Genomic DNA, 21,091 nt, shown 5'->3' with positions numbered 1-21,091 from the left:
CCAGCGTGTGAATGTGTGAGTGGATGGGTGAGCGACCCAGCATCTCTAAGACAGCACTATACAAACACAGGCCATTTACCATTACCATAAATAAACATGCTGTGATTCGCCAGCCACTGTGGAGGTTCCAATGGAGCGTGCCGAGATCAACATGCAAAGCTAAATCATTTTGCTTCAGCAAATGACGGCCTAGATTTTAGGTTAGTACCCATTTACAAAAAATAAACAAAAAAAGAAAATCTTTGTGTTTTCACTTCGTTCACTGATTCTACCAAAATGAACCGAACCGTGACAAAGGTATGTACCCAAATGGGAGCTAGTCACACCGTTACACCCTTCCAAATAGAGATGCAAATAACATCTAAATGTTTTCCTCAACAATAAATGATGAAGAAACATCCAACAGCCGTGCATGAATTAGCTTTAGGTGTCTTGCATTTAAATCAAACATATTCTTTTATTTATTTATTTTATTTTATTTTTGCATTTACTTGGATATTATTCAGAAGACAGCTAAAGCTGTGCAACTGCCTGTTGGTCAAACTGTGCACTTTTGTGTGCGTCTCTGTTTATGGTCTGTCTGGCTGCTAATGTCAGCCTCATGTCAGCTGTTTCCAAGGAAATGCGCTGCTGCCTAACAGTGTTACTCAGTCACAACTATCAGTGCACTGAGCCGACCTCAGGGGCCAGGGGTGATTGCTGGAGAGTACGTACACACACACACACACACACACACACACACGTGAGTGTAAGGAAAGAGGAAATCAGTGCAGACAGACTTGCCGGTTGCCCCGGGTCAAATGTGCTGCACTGGTTAAGTGGACATCAATGATGCAACAGCTACACACCCACACGATCGCAGGCACATCAAGCCTCTCGGTTTCATCTACTGAGCCCCTGCAGTGAAACCAAAAGCTCTTGCATTATTGATGGTCCTGTTCTGTAAAACACTGAACTTACACAAGCTGCAGGTAAACGTTAGACCCAGCAGTCAAACAAAAACATTTGGTTGACCTAAATGCTTTAACCTGAGGTGTACATGGATACTGACCCTCACTAAGTGTTCGGTAACTACAAGTTCTTTCCTTCTCCTTGAGCAGCACATCTAGAAACCAGCATCTACATGATCTAATGTCAGTTAAAAAGATGTTCTTCGGGTCCTAAAAACAAAAAAAAGCGTTCCTAACACTGATCAGTAATTGGACTGGAAATCTATTATGCTTCCATAACCCTTAAAACCACACAATACAGTTATTTGTTTTTCATCCCCAACAATCTGAAGTTAACTGCTGGTGAAAATACCTGACGCTTACACATTGTGTCTTATATCAGATGAGTTATAAAACAGACATGAGTCATAAGATGCACGCAGCCTAGATACTGCAGATCTTCGGGATATTTGCCGGCCGAGGGAGTTATTGCCTTCCTGGATAGAAAGCCCGGGAGGCACCAAGCAATGTAATATGTGTGGTTGCCCCTGGCAACAGCAATGCAGCTGGAAGTGCACGGTAAATGTATATAAAGAGGGGAGCAACAAATAGATCAGTGGTGGCAAAAGGATATTATGAAAGCAAGATGATTTGATTTGTTGTGACAGATTATTAAAAAAATGAATAATGTCTGAATAAAGAAAATACTTAAATTATTTATATTCTGACGTTTTATGTGAATTTTTTCTTTTGTTAGATTATTGATTCTTTTAGTTTAGGTGCTGGTGTGTGGATGTATTATTACTCAGATTTACAAGTTTACAGTCAGAAGATCAAGTTTTAAATTTATTATCCTGGAATTTGTCTAACCTGTTAAGAATGTTATCAAATAAAAAAGTATATTTAAGCTATTTATTCATTTTTGCACTCATTAAATGTCAGAAAAAAAAGACACTATAAAATACTAGTAATAAACTCACAGATGTAATAGTACTACTTAATTAAAAAAAGGTTACAGTTTATTGTTTTGCAAAGCAGAGTGAGCAAATGAGTAATTTTCTCCATTTTTAATGGCAGTTTCTCCGATTTACTTGATCTGATGTTGAACAAATTCAAGTCGCACAAAGGTTTTAATCAACTTTTCTTCAGGCCCAGATCCAAAGCGTAAGCCAATCCGAGAGACAGATGTCCTCTAGTATTCAACGCTTAGAACCACTTGTGTGTTTATTAAAAAGCTGAGCCTAAATGGGCCCCTTGCTCAGAGTATTCCATCCTTTTGCAGCTTCCGTGTCATCTGCAGAGTCTTCTATTTAAAGAGTCTGAGTTGATGATCTTAAATGACACCAAGATATCTCCAGTTACAGAAGCCAGGCTTCTTACGCTACCGTGCCAAAGAGGTAACAAATAGGAGAGCTCAGGTGGTTCTCTTTACAAGTCATATCAGTAAATGTGAACGACAGCTAGTGCAAAGCAGGAAATTCTAATTTCCTACAATTATATAATTGTTCTGAAGAAAAGTACGAGATCAAGCCAAAAATTGGCAAACTTTTATTCAAATTAACTTGGTAATATAAAATCGTCTGTGCTCCAACTTTCCCTGTTTGATCCCCCACCACAGCCAGTATGTCGCTGAACTTTGGCCATTGGTGAGGCAAAATTGTGGGAAAATATGCAAATTCTCAGTTGAACACTATTGCAAGAATTCTTTACATAGGTGGTTAACACAAGGCTGTTTCAGCCGTGAGTGATGTCACTGGTGTAATGTCCAGAAAGGCTCAATTCTCACCTACTTATTGACCTACATGCCACCGGTCATCTGCAGACATAATTCTGTTCTCTAAAGTGGATTTTACGTTCTATCTTCCAACAAGCCAGAAGATTCTGCAGTCCTTGTTGACATTTCAGGGGAACAAGATGTCAGCCTATGTTCCCAAACAAAGCCTTCTTTTGATAAGACTGCAGGATTGCACACTCTCATGAAAGATGAACTTTTACAACTCATAGGTTATAAAATCATTAAATAAACATATGGTCGAATGAACAAATGTTATATGAATACTAATATTAATGTTTGAGAAATCTGTGCCTAATTCATTGAAGTTTAAATGAATTTTAATATTACAATGAAACATTTTGATGTTATGATCAGTAATGTTTGGTTTAACATGTGAATCATTATCTACACTCATACACAATTTTCATAAAACATTAATTATTAAAGTTAACACCATGCAAATAGATATTTTCTTATCCACAAATCAGAGCCTCCTGTATCTGAGAAGGCGTGTGTTCTGAGGTTTGTTTGTTAACACCTCTTTTGTCCTGATTGGTCATGTAATCATAACATGGGAATATTAAAACAGAATCACTTGCTGAGTGATTCAGTTAGTTTTTGAGCAGAACTCCGGACTGGCCACCGGGGGAAAACTCTCTAACCACCGCATCTCTTGACAAGCTGTCAAAACCTGCATGCTACAGCTGACACAGAAACTTGCACCTTCAGAACAAAGCTGACACCGCTAAACGGTTCCTTCAGCCATCCAGAAACAGCTGTTCTAGACGCAAACCATTTCATCTATCTATTGTGACTCGGGAGACATCCTAGGACTGACTTGGTTGCATGGAGGTTTTCCTACGAGCCACGTGCATTTGGGGTCACCCACTCCATGACATCTCGGATCCAAACGGAGTCTCCAGGAATGGGTACGTAGGCATGACATGAATTACGTCTGATGCCGTTTTATAAAACCATAGTTTATTGCAGACCAAATTCCTTTCACACCCAGAACTCAGTTTCTTCTGGATACAAGGTTCTGATAAACACACCATTCAATCACCATACATCATATTCCATCCACTTATATTCATCCATCACATTCGTCTTATTTAACTGGTCTTGTTTTTAATTTGTTTAGAAAATAAATTTTTTACTTTTTATAAACCTGACTTTGTCTGAATTGACATGAAGTGTGTTTGATCACTGAAAAAGCAAAGAATCCTAGAATCTTCTGATTAAACATTCAAAGACCAATAAGGCTGATATCCTATATTTATATAGAATATCACATCTTATTGGTCATAAGTAAAGGTAATATATTAAGCTTAAAAGCAACATTAATAATTACCCGCTCTACACTGGTCAGCACCAAAAGGCGTCCACGGACATTAATAACATTAAAAGTTTAAATCTGTCAAAGTATATTGTATTTTAATCGATTTGGGGACAAGGAAAACATTTGTGTGACATAAAAAAAGCATTCGATGACCAGAAGAAGCACCTTTTTTACGGCACTCTGTAGAAAACCACAAAGCGGTGAAAACTAAAGATTTTTGCCACATTTTTAGCATCGGGACTTTGGGAAAAGCATTTTTTCAGCAGAATATACACTGCTCGTTTTCTTTTCCTTCTTTTTTCATTCACCAGCAACTTTTTCAATTTTACAAATGTCAGTTGTTTGACAACATCTGATGATGTCATTTCTAACTGAGTTACAACCAATCACCAATCAGAGTTAGCAACACGTCCCGTCCAGCGACTCTACCAGGCTATGTCCGTGTATTCCCCACTTCAGCTACTTGGTTGGTTCTGAAATGGCCCGGGAAGCGGTCCTGTCGAGCCAGCCCATATTTAGTGAAGCCACATGCATACCGTGACGGTCCAGTAGAATTACTTGGAAGTTCTGATAGCGTAAACATGCCAAGTTACAGCAAATTTTGAACAAGTTTAAAGCTCTAGAAACACAACTGAGATGCAACTTCTGCAAAGGAAACAGAGTCCTCAAAATGTTTGTGTTTTGGAAACTCCCTCATGAAGGCTGTTTGAAATTTGTCTGCAAAAGTCATTCTCCAGGTCATGCTGGTCCTTAAAGCGTCAATATCAGTCAATAGGTTTCAGAGTTTAGTTTTGCAAAATAAAGTTTATAAGCCTTCTGAAATAAAAAAAAACATGTCACAGGGGAACAGCCAGTTTTATTTAGATATTCATTTTAAAGTAGAGTTGTTGCAGCTTATCACTACTAAGAGCTACTTTATGAGCTTCCAATGTTGGAATGTCCCTTTGGCTGACTGGTTAGCACACGTGACTCTCACCCGGGAGTCTGGGGATCGAATCCCGCCCGGGCCCTCATTTCTCCACCTTGCCACACTTGGTGTTGTTGGCAGGATCCATGTTCCTCTTTGGTATTTTGACACAGACCCAGACAAAGGCAGCTCAGCCTCACATCAGTGTGTTCTTACATGAGTGACAACATTATAAAAGGCAACCTATAATAAATGGAGGTAAAAATTTGCACACAATTTGCTTAGTTAATTCATACCCTATATATGTTTGTAAATAGTACCTTATATTCAAAGTTAAGAATACCCAAAGGAATTGGGTAAATCTAACTGACACTTATTAGTAAATATTACCCAATTTCCTGGGTTAGAAAATAATAAAAACAAAAGTTGAACTGAACTTGTATTCACTGTTGCTAACGATTTTTTTTAGGTATGCTGAAATGTTTTTTCTTAAAATTTAAGTGCCTCTGTAACTGTAATTACATAAATACTTGAAATGGAAAGCCAATACAGCACGCAACAGTAAATGGAAACTCTGGCCATTTGTTCTATTTGTTAAATAAATAAAATAGGTAACCCGGTAGTGCTGAACTAATATTTATGGGCAAGTTCTACTCATTACAATTGGGTTATATTTGTTACTAAATTAAAAAAGAAATAACTAATTTTAGTGCTGGGTATTGTGGCCAATTTCCTAAATCGGTTCAATTTCGATTCATTAAGCTCTGAATCAATTAATCACGATTCGATTCAATTTGATTTGATTCAATTCAGTCTGGTCTTTATTATTTATTGCCACTACTAGGTGTTTCTCTGATACGTGCATTTAGTGTCTTTAAGTTTGTTTTTTTTTTCATTTAGTGGCTTATTGTTGGAACTTGGTGTTGCTAAGGTAGAAAACAACATTTCTATCATTTAGACGAGTTTTTTTCCATTAAGTAGATGTGCAGTTTGTGTATATTAGTATACTTTAAGCATGTTTTGAAACAAATTTGTACCCGGAAGTGCCTGCAGAACCAGTCCCATGTCAGTCTGGGTCAAGGGGAAAAGTCAATCTTAGGCCTAATCAACCGATTTTGCTAAATGCATATGAAATCAATCCATAATCGATTAAATCGATTTTTTTTACCCGGTCCTAACTAATTTTTCTTTATTTCAGTCTTTAACTCGTAAATTTAAGCACAAATAAAATAAGTGAATTATCAACCTGCTGTTAATGTGTTTTATTTCATTTATGATTAATTCTCATGTGGAAACGTTTCACATCTTATTTCTCCAAGGCCAGATGACTTTATATAAAAGAACATGTTCACGAGTTCTCTTTAAAAAGTGATCGGTTTGTCTTAATAACTTTCATTTTCCTTTATAAACCATCCACACCTTACTCAGACTGATAAGGAAGTAATGAGCACTGTGCCAATGTATAGCAAGTGCTTAAAGGGTCAGGTGAGGGAGAATTACGATGCAACTCAACATGTGTTCAGATAAGAGGTTGATGGATAAAACTGCATACTGATACCCTCACCAATGTTTAAGTGTAATGGGGAGAAATGCACCTTCTCGGCAGCAAACCAATGAGAAAGAACAGCTGTTAAATGGCTACTTACGTCTGTGTCAGGGCCCTTATCTGCCCCCGGGCAGGAGAACGTGACAAGTTCATGGCACCGCTTGTGGACCACAAAACAGCAAACTGCAGGGTGAAGACAGTAGAAGAAAGACGTAGACGCCAGAGAAAGAGAAATACATAGACAGATGGGAAAGACAGACAAAGAGGAAAAAAAGAGAAAGTGTGACATGGTTAAAATCCAGCGTTTTATCACTGACTGATGTACAGACACCAAACAGAGTTGCAGATTTAAAAAAAACATGATGAAGAACTTAAAAAAATGTAATCTTTGTCATGTTTCAAAATGCCCTCATACTGTTAGGACAGGAGCTGTATTCACACACACACACACACACACACACATTCACAACGCAGTCTCCGACAAAGACAAACAGATCCGTGGACTGGCCCTCTTGTCTAACATGCATACACTGAATTCACATTCAGGCGTTCACACTTGAGTTCTCGTGCCTACACACTGTCAGAGCACACAGTGTCATTCTCTTGGTCTGAGTGTCGGGTCACTGAGTACACGAACATACAGACGGTGTAAGCAGCTGCGCCAATGTGGAGGACGGTGTCTGTTCCTGGTTCTCAAAATCTGGCTAACCAGAGACGGGACAGGGTGAACGAGGACAACTGGATGTATACAAATCTTGTGTCTACTCATCCAAGCTGAGAGCAAATGGGCTCTACGTATGACTTTGTTTGAAACAACAACCCTGGTTTCTTTCTCTGACAAGTACGTGCTTTCAAGGCCAGAGCTTGCAGCACGGCATAAAAGATCTGGACTGATGGTTTTCAATAGGCTCCATTCCCAGTATCCACCACTCTGTTAGAGAAAGTGAGGCACTGATAAAGACCTTGTTTCACTCTCAGAGTTGCGCCTTCTTTCCACTAGACGCGAAAGTGGCCAAATAGAGGTGTTTTGTCCGCAAGCTCTCTTCCAACCAGGAACGATTCTGACGCAAACAGGAGCAAAAAGTACCACACAGCTGATCCCGTGAGGTCACAAAATCACGCAGACATTGAGCAAAGAGGTAAATGTGTAAAACAACAACGTTTATGAATGGCTAAATTGTAACTGTTTGTTACAAATAAGTCAATGTCTTAAAAAATGCGTCTAATATGGCATCGCCCCACTCCCATGTATTTTAAACCCAATTTTCAGTTATATGTTACGAAGCAACATTTAATTCATTTTCACCAAAATGATGGATATTTCCAGATATTAACGGTAAAAACTACACATTATCCCTTTAAAGCATAAAACATTTTTCACTTTGACACAAGTCACATCTGCGTATCAGATACTCGTACAATGTCTGCAGTTTCAATCGTCGGCATTCAGCGGCACCGTGAAAGAGACAGAAAAATCCTGGTGCATTCTCCATGTTGGACTACATAAACACTGGTGCAGCAGTTTGTTTGTAATGTGGGCAGAAACAACCCTGTCAATATTTACTGAATATCTGCTTCAGATCAAATGCATATTCCTATGAATTACTTTGGAACTCTTGCAGAACATCAACAGTTTTGTGGATATTCAACAAACATGGCTGTAAAAGTTTGCACGTTTATTATTTTAAAAATTACAAGGAAGTAAAGAAGTGTGATGATTAACGGACCTGAACGGAGCCGCCGTTTATCTACAATTCAGTAACGTAATCCAGGTGTAAATATTAACTCACCACTTTAGATAAAACACTAAAAGTAGCATTTACTTTCAAAACAACTTCCAGAACATTCTTAACAGGAAGTCCTGGTAAAACTATTGACTTGTTTGGGTTGTGAAAAGTTTCTGGTCACATGCTAAATGTGTTAAAATCTTCTACAGTCTCAACAAAATCTGCTCTTATGAGGAACACATCAATAGAGAAAAACCTAGGCCTGCAGCAGAGATGCCAGCAGCGACATCATGTTTGCACGAGAACAACAAATGTGATGGAAACGAGTAAAAAGATGAGTCCAGAAATGCCATAAATAGCCATTAAAAGAATGGAAATCTGATTTAATGAGTCTTTAATTGGAGGCAGAGACAGTTAACAGATGGCATCTTCACGTGTGGTTCTCACTCTGAAACACGATGAGAAAAGTGTGATGGTCATGTTGGGAACATATAATTATGTCTTAGTAGCCATCTATGAAGCTCAACAAAAAAAAAAGCTTTTGAAATCAAAATAAACAGATGACCTTTTAATTCTTCCTCATAACAACTGTCATTCACTGACACGGTTTGTGAGCAAAACGAAAATAAAATACACTAACGCTGTGCAAATATAGGAACTCCCTCACAAATAACTCAGATGATAACTTCCTTTAGAGCGTGTAAATGTGCAATTGAGAAAATAATACAACTTAAACTAAACAGGAATCATACTTTCACTGCATTTTTTTGTCAGTCATCATGGTATCTGCAGACCAGAATAAAATCAAATCCCGCCTGAACTTCTTGAATCTTGTATTTTATTAAAAAGTAAAGAGTAAGGCTGCAAACATCCACTGGCTGGCCAACAAAAAAGTGGCCACCAAAACAAAAACGTCACACAGTCTAAAATGTTGTTGGACCACTTTTAGCTTTGATTGTGGCACACATTCCCCAATTAACTTCTGCAATGTCAAAAGACTTATTTCCATGCAAATTTGCATTAATTTTTCACCAAGATCTTGCACTGATGATGCAGAACATCCCACAGATTCTCAATGGGATTAACGTCTGGATTCTGTGGTGGTCAATCCATGGGTGAAAATGATGTCTCATGCTCCCTGAACCACTCTTTCATTATTTCAGCACAAGGAATCTTGGCATTGTCATCTTGGAATATGCTTGTGCCATCAGGGAAGAACAAATCCACTGATGGAATAACCTGGTCATTCAGCTGACCTCATTCTTGGAGCACAAGGCTGCCAGTCGACTTCAGAGTTCATTTCAAGATCCTGGTTCTGATCTTTAGGGCCTTACATGGACAAGCACCATCATTCATTGGTGATCTTCTCAGTCCCTACACCCCCAGCGGGTCCCTGAGGTCCAGTGATCAAAGCCTACTGGTTGTGCAGCACCAGGCTAAAGGTCAAAGGTGACAGATCATCTGCTGCTGTGGCCCCCAGACTCTGGAACTCTCTCCCTGGAACTATCAGCTGAGATCAGTGGACTCAGTGGTCTCCTTTAAAAAGCAGCTGAAAACTCACCTGTTCAAGCTGGCTTTTGCGTGAACTTTGTCACCACCCTTTCCTTATTCTGTTCTTATTCCGCCTTTGCCAGGATCCATTGATTTCCCTCTTTCCTAATCATTTTCTCTCTCCCTTTCCTTACATTTTTTCTTTTCTTCTTTTAAACCTTTTGAAATCTTTTTATACTTTTGTTTTTTGTTTTTGTGAAGCGCCTCATGATTTTTATTTTGAGAAGCACTATATAAAAGATCATCTTTGTCTTCTTCACATCCTGTTGCTGAACCTAGACCTGAACGACTGCAGCAAGCCCAGATCATAGCACTGCCTCCACATGCTTGTACAGTAGGCCCTAGGCTTCTTACCTTCATGCACCCATCACTCTGGAACAGGGTCTATCTGGAGTCATCAGACCACATGACCTTCTTCCATTGATTCAGAATCCCAGCAAATTGTAGCCTTTTTTATTTTATTTTATTTTTATTTTTTTGGTTTGTCCAACTGATTAGTGGCTCTCTAATGGCTACACAGCTGTTTAGTCCCAATCCCTTCAGTTCTCTTTGAATTCTACGTGTGGAAATCCTCTAATTTTCACTATAACATAACCTGAGTCCTATTGTTGTTTTTCTTTTATTTGATTTGACCAAAGTGACCGTCGATCACGAAAACTCTGGATTTTATTTTTTTCGGCCGCATTTCTTTCTCCCCACTATCCTTCCAGTTTTTAATAATGCACGGAACAGTTCTTAACCTAACTTTAGTTGTTTCTGTAATCTCCTTAGATGTTTCCTCTGCTTGATGCATGCCAATGAACTGACCCTTCTCAGACTAACATCTTTTACACGACCACCAGATGTGTCTCTCCACATGGTTGTTTAAGAAATGAGAAGAAACTCATCGCACCAGCTAGGGTTAAAACACTTGCTACCAGCTGAAAGATAATCGCCCATGCAGCAGTTATCCAATAGGAGGTTCACACCTATATGTTTATTTAAATCCAGGTGGCCACATTTTTTGGCCAGGTGGTGTATCTTGTTTACTTTAATAATGTCAAATCAATACAATCCCCCGAAACACACACACACACACACACACACACACACACACACACACACACACACCATCATCATCATCATTATCATTATCAACCTGACTTCCTCAGGCCTCTGAGGAGCCATCAGTCAGTGGAGTCCATTACAGCATGAAGAATAACTCACACCAACCTTCGGACAGACAGGTCATACATCTCACTAACATAAAACCTCCATAATTAATCCTAAACTGAAGGGAACAAAACGTCCCGGTTCACTCCGTGAAGTCCAAAATGACCACAGCCCACTGCTTTCATTAAAACACTATTCTGCTGCCTTTCTTTATGTGGTGAAATTTTTCTTTTTAAAAAGTGATTTCTTGCAACAATTATATTTTACATTTCAGCTACTCTGCTAAATAATAGTTCCCAGTGTTTTATTTTCTGTTAGGAAGTAATACAGCCCCTAACAAAGTGTAAAACATCACCTTCTTGCAGAATCCAGCCAAATTTAAATGTTCAAAGACAGCTTAAAGTGCAACGTGTGACTTTGATTAACTTCAGGGTGTCACTATGGATCAGCAGGGTTAAGATCCAAAAACAAACAAACCAAACTAAAAAGTTCAATCATATTTTGAACCCCTTGAAGCAGATCAGATATGTTTTTCTTAAGGTAACACAAGCAAGGATTACAATGATCTTTTCTTTGTTGTTGTCGTGGGTGATTTCTGGAAGTTTGCCCGTGTTGCTTTACACAACAGAGACACACATAACCTACACACAGCCAAACTGACAGAAGGTTTTAAACAAAACAATATTTTTTGGTCAAAACTTTATTGGAAAGGTGATCTCTGCCTCTTCCCAGCACTGCTTTAAAATCTCTACTTGGTCAGACACCGCTAGTGCCTCAAACATGCTAACGCTAAAAAAAAATAAAACAAATTTAAAGTTCATGCAGGAGCCAAAAATATAAGAAAAAATTTTTTTCATTCAGATTTAAAAATAACTGAAAGTGCTATAAAGAAAAAAAAGAAAAAAAAAGTAATTAAAGTTGCTCTTCCTTATCCTCCAGTACTCAGCTGCTTCGGTTCCATGTTCTTTCATCTTCCTAAACTTTAACTTGAATACCTTTCTGGGGTTGAACTGGTTCCTCAAATGCTGTTTCCTGTGCTGTGTGACATCATTCGTTTTCTCAGAAATGAAGTTTTGGTTCTTTAGCCTAAATCAAAAAGAAGAATTTTATTCTCGGGCCAAACCATTTTCTTTTGTTGGGGCTTGGGGGGGGGGGGGGGGGGGGAGCATTAATGTTGACTTTATTTATTATTTCTACTCTGTACGGAAGAGGATTAGAGCCACTGACAAGGAAAAAAAGAAAAGAAGGAGAATTCTTACCTTTTTCTCAGAATTCTGACTTTTAACCTCGGAATTCTGACAGGGAATTCTGGGAAAAAGGTCCGAATTATCTTTCTTATCTTCTTTTTTTTTCCTTTCAGTGGCCCTAATCCTCTTCCATACTTCTGACTTTACAGAGGGAACTGACCTTTGTTAAATACAAATTTTCTTTTCGTGAGGAAAATTTAACATCCAACTCTCCTGAACTTCTTCACACTATCTATCTATCTATCTATCTATCTATCTATCTATCTATCTATCTATCTATCTATCTATCTATCATCTATCTATCTATCTATCTATCTATCTATCTATCTATCTATCTATCAATCTATCAATCTATCTATCTATCTATCTATCTATCTATCATCTATCTATCTATCTATCTATCATCTATCTATCTATCTATCTATCTATCATCTATCTATCTATCTATCTATCATCTATCTATCTATCTATCTATCATCTATCTATCTATCTATCATCTATCTATCTATCTATCTATCTATCTATCTATCTGCAGTTAAGAGTTACAGGACCTTTTAATTATAATTAATGTAAATGTTTAAAATTCCATCTGGGGTGGGTGATATCATGTCATTCATAATATTACCAGTTATTATTTCCTGCCAAGAAAAACAATCTATCATGTTAAGCTAACTTCATGATGTAGTTGCATCCACTAAACAGAGGATTATGTTCATGTGGGTCATTAGCATGAAGTTATTGAGGTTATCAAAGCAAACATGGCTGGAATCAGTTTTACTGTAATCTGTGCCTCTAAGTGTGTGCTGCTGTAATGAGTGGATGTCCCCACTGTGGGACTAATAACATCTACTCTATTTTATTCTATTAATTCATATCAGCCAGTAGGAAAAAAAACAGTGAGGAATTTTGGCCTTTCCAGGCTTCCGTACCTGCTGGTACCTGGTAATGGAGGAGGGGTTCATCTCACAAACAGGAAAAACACACTGGTGAAGCGGTGAATTAAAACATTAGGAATCCACGCCACCAACTAATGTAGGAGAGAGAACATGTGAGTGAGTCACCACGGTAGAAAGACTAGCTTGCTGTGAGCGAGGATCAGTGGCTGATGAGTGAAAACAAAAGAAAAACATTCGGGACTGAAACTCCATCAACACCGGCTGGCGACGCGGCTGCATTTCTAAATAGACCCTTTTACTGTGTGTAAACAATATGACGTCAGCGAGAATGCGCGCGCAGCTTGGCAACAGAGAATGGCGTTGTTTCAGGCTTTATCAAGCTACGCTGCGGGGTTATCACCGGCAAATCTTGAATGTTATATTATTAAACTCACTTTAACGAATATTATTAAACTCACTTTAACGAATGGCAACAGACTCCCGGATCCCTGTGGCATTACGGAATGGGTGGAAGATGTAGGTGCGTGGCCGGATATCCAGTGGCCAGATATATATATACGTTTTTAGTGGAGAGGCCCAGTAAGTACACACGTGAGAAGCTACGGGCATACAAGTCGTTAGATGCATACAACTATGTTGTCTGTGGCCACGTACAGAAAGTAAAATATCACGACATAGACTCTGAGTTTTGCGTCTTGAAGGCAGAAGTCCTTCCTAGCCAATGACAAGGACACAAGACCGCTATGTACGAGGCTTGGGTCATAGTAAACAAACCAGAGAACTACGTCTTCACAGCCAACTGTACCTGCATGGCAGGGTGAGTATAGCATAGGTTTCTTTTTTAGCGTGCACAGAGTACAATCGTGTTAATTTTAGAGAAATACAGTTTATACTAATATGCAGTGGGAAAATACAGATGAATTAGAATGAAATGTTAATTTGAAGCATGAAATAAAGCGTATAAATTTGTTTAATTCTGTCATTTTGATGTTCCAGACTTGGGTCATGCTGCAGCCACGCAGCAGCAATTTTATTCAAAGTTGAGCGTTGTGTTAGGATGGGAAAAACAGAAAAGGCTGCAGTTACAGCTCAGGCATGTGCATGGAAAGACCTGAGCAGGAGAAACGTAGAACTTCGGAATTCTGTAAAGTTTCAGTCCACTGCTTGAAGAGAAGCGATTCTGGCATCCGTACACGCAACAACCCGACATTTTTATGTGCTCAGAACTTCAAAACAAAGGGTTTAAAACGCTGTTTTAGTATCGAGTGTGAATGAGGAAGCCTTCACTCTCGTTGCCAGGCTGCGCGCACAACTTTTGATGACGTAGGTAGTAAAAGGGTCTATAAAGCATGTCATTATGGCGGCGCGCGCAGTTGCAGCTCACGGTTCTGGGAGAACCGGGCATGCCCATCCCATCAAAAGCAGGTGGAGCTCACCGCTCCGTCCATCTCACACCCAGAGCGGAAAAAAGCACATCGGTTTGGATTATACAGATGGGATTATGTGTGAAATAACGCCAGTTAAATTATTACTTAAGTGTTTTTTGTGTGCATGTTGTTTAGTAGCTAATGCTATAATTAATATCATCTGGTTTCTTTCATAAGCCTTACACACTGTGCGTGATGCACGTTTGGGGAGCGCAGGCGCTGGTTTAGCGTGAGAGATTGGAGGTGTGGCATGAGAGCGTGTGAGGAGGGTCAAATGCGTGTGCCTCACGCTCAGTGCGTGAGAGTTGGCAGCTCTGATAATGTGAGTGTAGCGTTAGCAATGTTAACAACAGTAGGCTACACACAGCAACAGGTGCGCCACTTCCTTTTGGAGTTCTAATAAAGAAGTGTAAAGGGTGGCGCTTTTTTGTCTTTTCATCGTTGTTGTCTTGGATATCAGTTGGCTTTTAATGACGTATGCTTTTCGGCGAGTATGTTCGTGACGTTAGCATGTCCTGCTACAGCAAGACGTCGTGCAGCTTGGCTCAGTGAAATCTTGAACTGTATCTAGAGTCCTGACAGTGTGACATGAAGCAGTCCTTTGCAACAGATGAAAAGACACAGTGTGTGCCCAAGGCCTTAGACCCGTTCCCATTACAGGAACTTCCGAGTGATTTGTGGTCTCATACAGAGCACTGTAAAAAAAACTGTGCTTCTTCTGGTCATTGAACGCCACTATTTACATCACAGCCACAATCCCCATCCCCTGGATGGATTAAATTATTGTGTACTTTGACAGAATATAACATATAATGTTGTAACGTGAGGAAATATGGGTTTTCTGTAACAAAGGTTGTACTTGGCCCGGCTGGGTCAAAGCTGGGTCGCGCAGAACTTTCACCCACAGAGTGAGACCTTTGCTGACATGAAGTCTGCAAGAGTCTGCTGCAAACCATAACATCTGCTACCTGCAGTGCCAGAAGATGTTGTTCTCATGGAAGCTAGTCATAACATAACAAAGTCTTAAACTTCCTTTTCTTTATTTTAAATGTTGAATAATCATTATTATCATTTTGCTCATTATAAATGTGTTTTAATCAAATGAATGATTATTATGCTTTGGGTAATCATAATAACTATAATGAGGCAATGCTTAATTAAATAATGTTTTGAAGATGTTTTAGTGGTGACCTTCACACTCAAACACTCGCTCACACACACTCTCACAGTAAATTCAAAACACATTTGCTGACGCACAAGTTTTGCTTTGAGAAGAGAAAGGCTTTTGGTAAGTTTTCAGTTCATGATTCAGTCCGTGTTTCACAACGAAAGAGGGAGGACTTGTGAACAAACGCCAACGGGGAACGGGGCTGCGGCTCGTCCCGAGTCTTTTGAATTCTGAGTAATTTAAACTTAAGAAAGCGCATCTGCAAACGCTTTATCATCACGTGTACCGAGGGGCAACTCTGGACCGGGTCGCCAGCACACCTCCGTCTCCTCTGCCAGCCGAGGTGTCATCTGGAGTACCACCCTCCTGGGTCCCGGATCTAAAAGAGGGTCCGAATACGGTGAGGCAGTCCACGACAGATAGCGTTTGATGCATCTTTTCCAACGAAACCTAAGTTTATTCAAACCATCACTTTTCACTCAGACATCTGTTTCTTCCTGAAGCAAAATCAGACGCACACACGCACTCATCTCACCTCATTCTCAATTTTCACACATTCAACACAAGGTCTATTTGGGCAAGTTTAAAATATCAACTGTTAAAGATTGTTCAACAAAGTTGCCAATGTTGATTGTTATTTCCTATGCTTGTCATTTCAAAATCATTAGTTTAATTTGAAGAATTAAAACTTTTAACGTTCAAACTTGTCTCTTCATTGAACTGAAACACAGACCCACGGATATTATCGTCAGTTTATCGATTAAAACAACCTTTGAGTCTTCTTAAAACTATAAAATTTGGTTATTAATTTATTAAAAATTAATATCTCAAATTAATATGTAGGATGGTTCATCTTTCATAAAAGAGCAAAAACCATTACACTACAATGTCATTATCGTCCAATCAGTAATGCCACTCACTGCCGAAACGGTTGTGATATGCTGACATCTTAGCTAAGTCCTTAAAGGGCAGACTTTACACAAAGATATAACGTCTGAAGGACAGAGCCAATAAGTTTTCCCAGTCACCTTCCCAAATCCCAGAAATGTCACAGAACTCCTGCAGTGGGAACACAACTTTTGCCAAGAGTCTGACAGAAGAGGAGGCCAGGCTAGAGAGAGATTAAGGTGGTTGAAACTCGGTATCTAACGGTTTTCTCATTAGTGGTCAGCAGCTTGTGATCAGTTTTCCCAATGGCCTTGTTGTGGGAGTGATGCTAACAGCTTTTTAATATCTTAATCATCTTTGTCACTAACGTCTATCAGGAGGAAACAACAGGATATCTGATGAAGACAGCCTTCGGAGGCTAACAATTCACTACTAAATATAAGCTTTAAAAAAGATAAATGAGTTGTTCTAAACTGTGCAAGAAGTGAGATTTGAAAGATGTGAGTTCCAATGTCTGAAAACATCCAAAATGCCACTAAACAAAGAAAGCGTCTCAAGTGAGGAGTTTAACCATGTTTTCTGGAGGCACTGAAGAGACTCGTCAGCCAACACAATAATTCCCTCACTCAGTGGACAGGATTAATTATACAGCAAATGAGAGTCTGATGAGGCTTTTCAAATTACCGCCTCCCACAGCAACAAAAATTCATTTTCATCCCCAAAATATAAAATAAATGAAATCCACTCACTTTGGAAAAATCTATGTTTCGTTAATCTTTTTAAATTCAATTCAAGTTTATTTATATAGCGTCAAATCACGACAAGAGTCGTCTCAAGGCACTTCACATAGTAAACATTCCAGTACAGGTCAGTTCATTAAGCCAATCAGAAAAAAGTTTCCCTTATAAGGAACCAGCAGGTTGCATCGAATCACTGACTAGTGTCAGAGTCTTGACAGCAATCCTCATACTAAGCAAGCATGCAGCGACAGTGGAGAGGAAAACTCCCTTTTAACAGGAAGAAACCTCCAGAGAATCCTGGCTCAGTATAAGCAGCCATCCTCCACGACTCACTGGGGATCGAGAAGACAGAGCAGACACACACACGCGCGCACACACACACACACACACACACACGCACACACACACACACACACACACACAGTAGTGTTTCTATGGCTGCATTGTAATTACTTAGTAGATATTTTATTTAGTAAAATGTTAACTTTAATGTCTTTATGTGAAACAGACATTCCATGTAGGGATGGACAATAGATCGGTATCAATATCGGTATCGGGCCGATATTAACAACCGATATTTTTTCCATCTTTTCTCCATTGGTTTATCTGTTTCAGAGGATGAGGGGGGTGATGTGTATTTTAGTCATGTGACAGTGAATGTAATCATCTGAGAAGCGTGAATGTGTGTGGTGTGTGTACATAATAATGTAAATTTGGCTTTAATAATTTTCATTTTATTCAAAATTGCTGATTTTAGAAGCATTAATGTCAGTATATCGGTATCGGCAAATATCGGTTATCGGCCATAACAGTGATCTTAATATTGGATATCAGTATCGGCCCAAATATGTCATATCGGTGCATCACTAATACCATGTATTAGGATCGTTTTGGGATGGCACCATGCCTAAAGCGAGGCACAAACTGGAAAGGCTTCCAACAACGGATTGTGAAAAAAAGAAAATTCTAGAAACACGCTGATTCTTCCTGACGTAAAAAGTGAGTCTACTCTTTTTTTGGTGGTTTCGGTGTTTATATGGTCAGAGCAAAATATTCTGTGACTCTTCAAAAAAACAGTAAAAATGCTCTAAAACACAGGCAGTCTGGGGCTTTCTGTTCAGACAGTAAATCAGTTAAAAGATTAGAAACAAATTACGTGATTAGTTGAGTTTTCAACAAAATCCTCAATTATTTGACAACTGCAGCTTCTAAGGATTTTCCACTCACATATTTTGCTCCCAATCCCAATCCGAGTCATTTGATTATATCTACTGGTACCAAGTCTCAATCCGATACTTGAAGAAAAAAGGGAAAACACATCTAAGTCATCCTTTAATTTTTTTCCATCCATCCATCTTCTGAACCTGCTTGGTCCACGTAGGGTCGCGGGGGGGCCGGTGCCTATCTCCAGCAGTCAACGGGCAATCAGGCGGGGTACTCCCTGGACAGAGAGCCAGTCCATCGCAGGGCAACACAGAGACACACAGGACAAACAATCATGCACACACACACACACACCTAAGGACAATTTAGACAGACCAATCAACCTAACAGTCATGTTTTGGACGGTGGGAGGAAGCCGGAGTACCCGGAGAGAACCCACGCATGCGCAGGGAGAACATGCAAACTCCATGCAGAAAGATCCCAGGCCAGGAAGCGAACCCAGGACCTTCTTGCTGCAAGGCAACAGCTCTAACCGCTGCGCCACTGTGCAGCCTGCTTTAATTTTTTTTATTAAGGTATTTATTTATTTCTATTAATATTATCATTTGTCATTTCTTTAGTTAATCTGCCCAAAACATCACATTTAGGGAGTACATTGATAAAAAAAAACAGGTTCATATTATGAATAGATTTTAAAGTTGCACAGTTGCTTATATTTCTAATTGTTTACGTCCTTATTATGCGGCTCTATTGAGTGATGTGCATCGCTGTGACGGGGGAGGCATGCGGCGCCACGGCCAGCTGGCTAACTTTTATTTGCACAACACCTGTAGCTGCTAGTGGTCCAGCGTGGTCAGCTCAGGTGCTGCAGAATGAGAAACCATGTTTTGTTGCCCATCGGCAATTTCTGTCTTTATTAACGTATCTTTCACTGGTGACTTGCTCTGTTTTTCTTTTGTTAGGGATGCCGCTCTGAACAGGGAGTTAATGCAGACCGATGACTCGCTGTGCCTGAAGAGAAAAAAAAAGCCAAAGGAGGAAGTAGTTTGTTCTGAAGGTTTTTTATGATGCATCTGTCTTTTCCAGACTGTTGAATGTCCAGTTTATACACAGTACAAGTGGCTGTTACATTGCCTTCGCTGCTCAGTTTAAAATACCACCAAAATACAGAACTTAGCTCCCCTGTAACATGTTAGCTCTACATTAGCCTACTGGCTAACAGCTGCATGTTACGGTGTCTGAATTCCCGTCTGCCGTAAATGGTGTGAGGTACATTGTTGTTGTTTTCTTCCAAGAAACAAAGAATACAGATGTAAAGGAACTTGTTGAGATTAAAACCATGCCATTGTTGTTCCGTTTGCAAATCTCTTGTCTCAGGAGGATCTTTGAAAAGTAATTGTTGTTGTTTTATAAGATGAAATCCGGTCTTTTAAAATAATACGTGTTCGAGCCAGATTTCCGATCAAGTGCTTGGATCAGAGCATCCCTAGCAGCTTCCATTTACAGGGAACCAGGATTATGAGAAAATGGCTTAATACAATCTCCAAAAAAGCTAACAATCATCACAAGCATCTTTAATATTCTGTTGATTGAGCTATCTGCTTCTCACCAAGTGTTATGCAGGTACATTTTGATGCATGTTTAGTCATCTTTAAACTGGTCATGTGTGTGTGTGTGTGTGTGTGTGTGTGTGTGTGTGTGTGTGTGTGTGTGTGTGTGTGTGTGTGTGTGTATGTGTGTGAATCATGCTCAGGATTCTTCTCAAACGCCATCGCTCTCTGCTAACTGGCCCTTGATGAATGCCTGACTGGGTCCTTTCAGGTAAAGACCATCTTTTCACACATGATTGGTTTGTTTTGAAGAGCTGAGGGGCTTTTGGGTGCTACGAGAACTAACCCAGCAGTCGCTAATGGATTTAGAAAGGAGCAACTCGGCTGAAAATAAAGATTTTCTTGAGCAGGACGGACAAGGACATTGCTTCTCTCATGTTCTTTCATCTAGACGTAAGCGTTTGCAAAAAATACGAACGTCTTGGAATAAAAGGGGAGAAACTGTGATTAATGAGTGAACGAAACTTAATGTTTAAAAGAAAAACTTAAAGTTTAGGTCTGCAGCCTTTTTTCAGAGATGTGACACTAATGTCTATGGACAACACAAATTGCGCATTCATTTAAAAAACATATTTCCATGATGTTAGCATAAGTTTGTAGGAATTCTGCAATAAAACAACAAACGTCAACAGCTGTAAAAACCATTTTTACTCATTACGTATTAAGATCTTACATTAATTTGAATGTTAGTCATGTTAACTATTTTTCTGATGAATCAAATGTGTTTTTAAATCCTTCCACGTGTTTGCTTTTTGTTTAAATCCATATCAGACATTGTCATCCAGTCAAGCTTGTTTCACAGAGCCTCTCATGATGGTGTACACACAGTGTTTAAGAATTTACTTTCCTGTTAGTCTTCTTTCTACACGTCAGTACATCTTCTTAAGAGATATCTTCCCATGTTCAGACATGTTGGCTCTACTCCGTTTCAGCTGTCTTTCCCTGATTGTTGGTGATATACAAAAGGCCAGATGTGTTTGATTCAGTTCGGTTGCTTTGTCTGCAGGTTTCACAGTTTTAAGGTTT

General features: G+C 39.3%; 1 protein-coding gene across 2 annotated transcripts in view; it reads right to left on the bottom strand.

Moving 5' to 3' along the window:
- The window catches only part of prkcaa (protein kinase C, alpha, a), a 205,196-nt gene that overhangs the window by 122,835 nt on the left and 61,270 nt on the right, over positions 1-21,091 (bottom strand). For both annotated transcript variants that reach the window (XM_015968942.3, XM_070550006.1), the window contains exon 3: positions 6,596-6,678. In XM_015968942.3, the coding sequence (XP_015824428.1) occupies positions 6,596-6,678 (83 nt within the window). The remainder of the gene's footprint in view (positions 1-6,595; positions 6,679-21,091) is intronic.

The sequence above is a fragment of the Nothobranchius furzeri genome, chromosome 4 (assembly GCF_043380555.1).
Source record: "Nothobranchius furzeri strain GRZ-AD chromosome 4, NfurGRZ-RIMD1, whole genome shotgun sequence".
NCBI lineage: Eukaryota > Metazoa > Chordata > Actinopteri > Cyprinodontiformes > Nothobranchiidae > Nothobranchius > Nothobranchius furzeri.
Note: the sequence above shows the minus strand (reverse complement) of the source record. Positions and strands in the feature narration are given on the sequence as shown.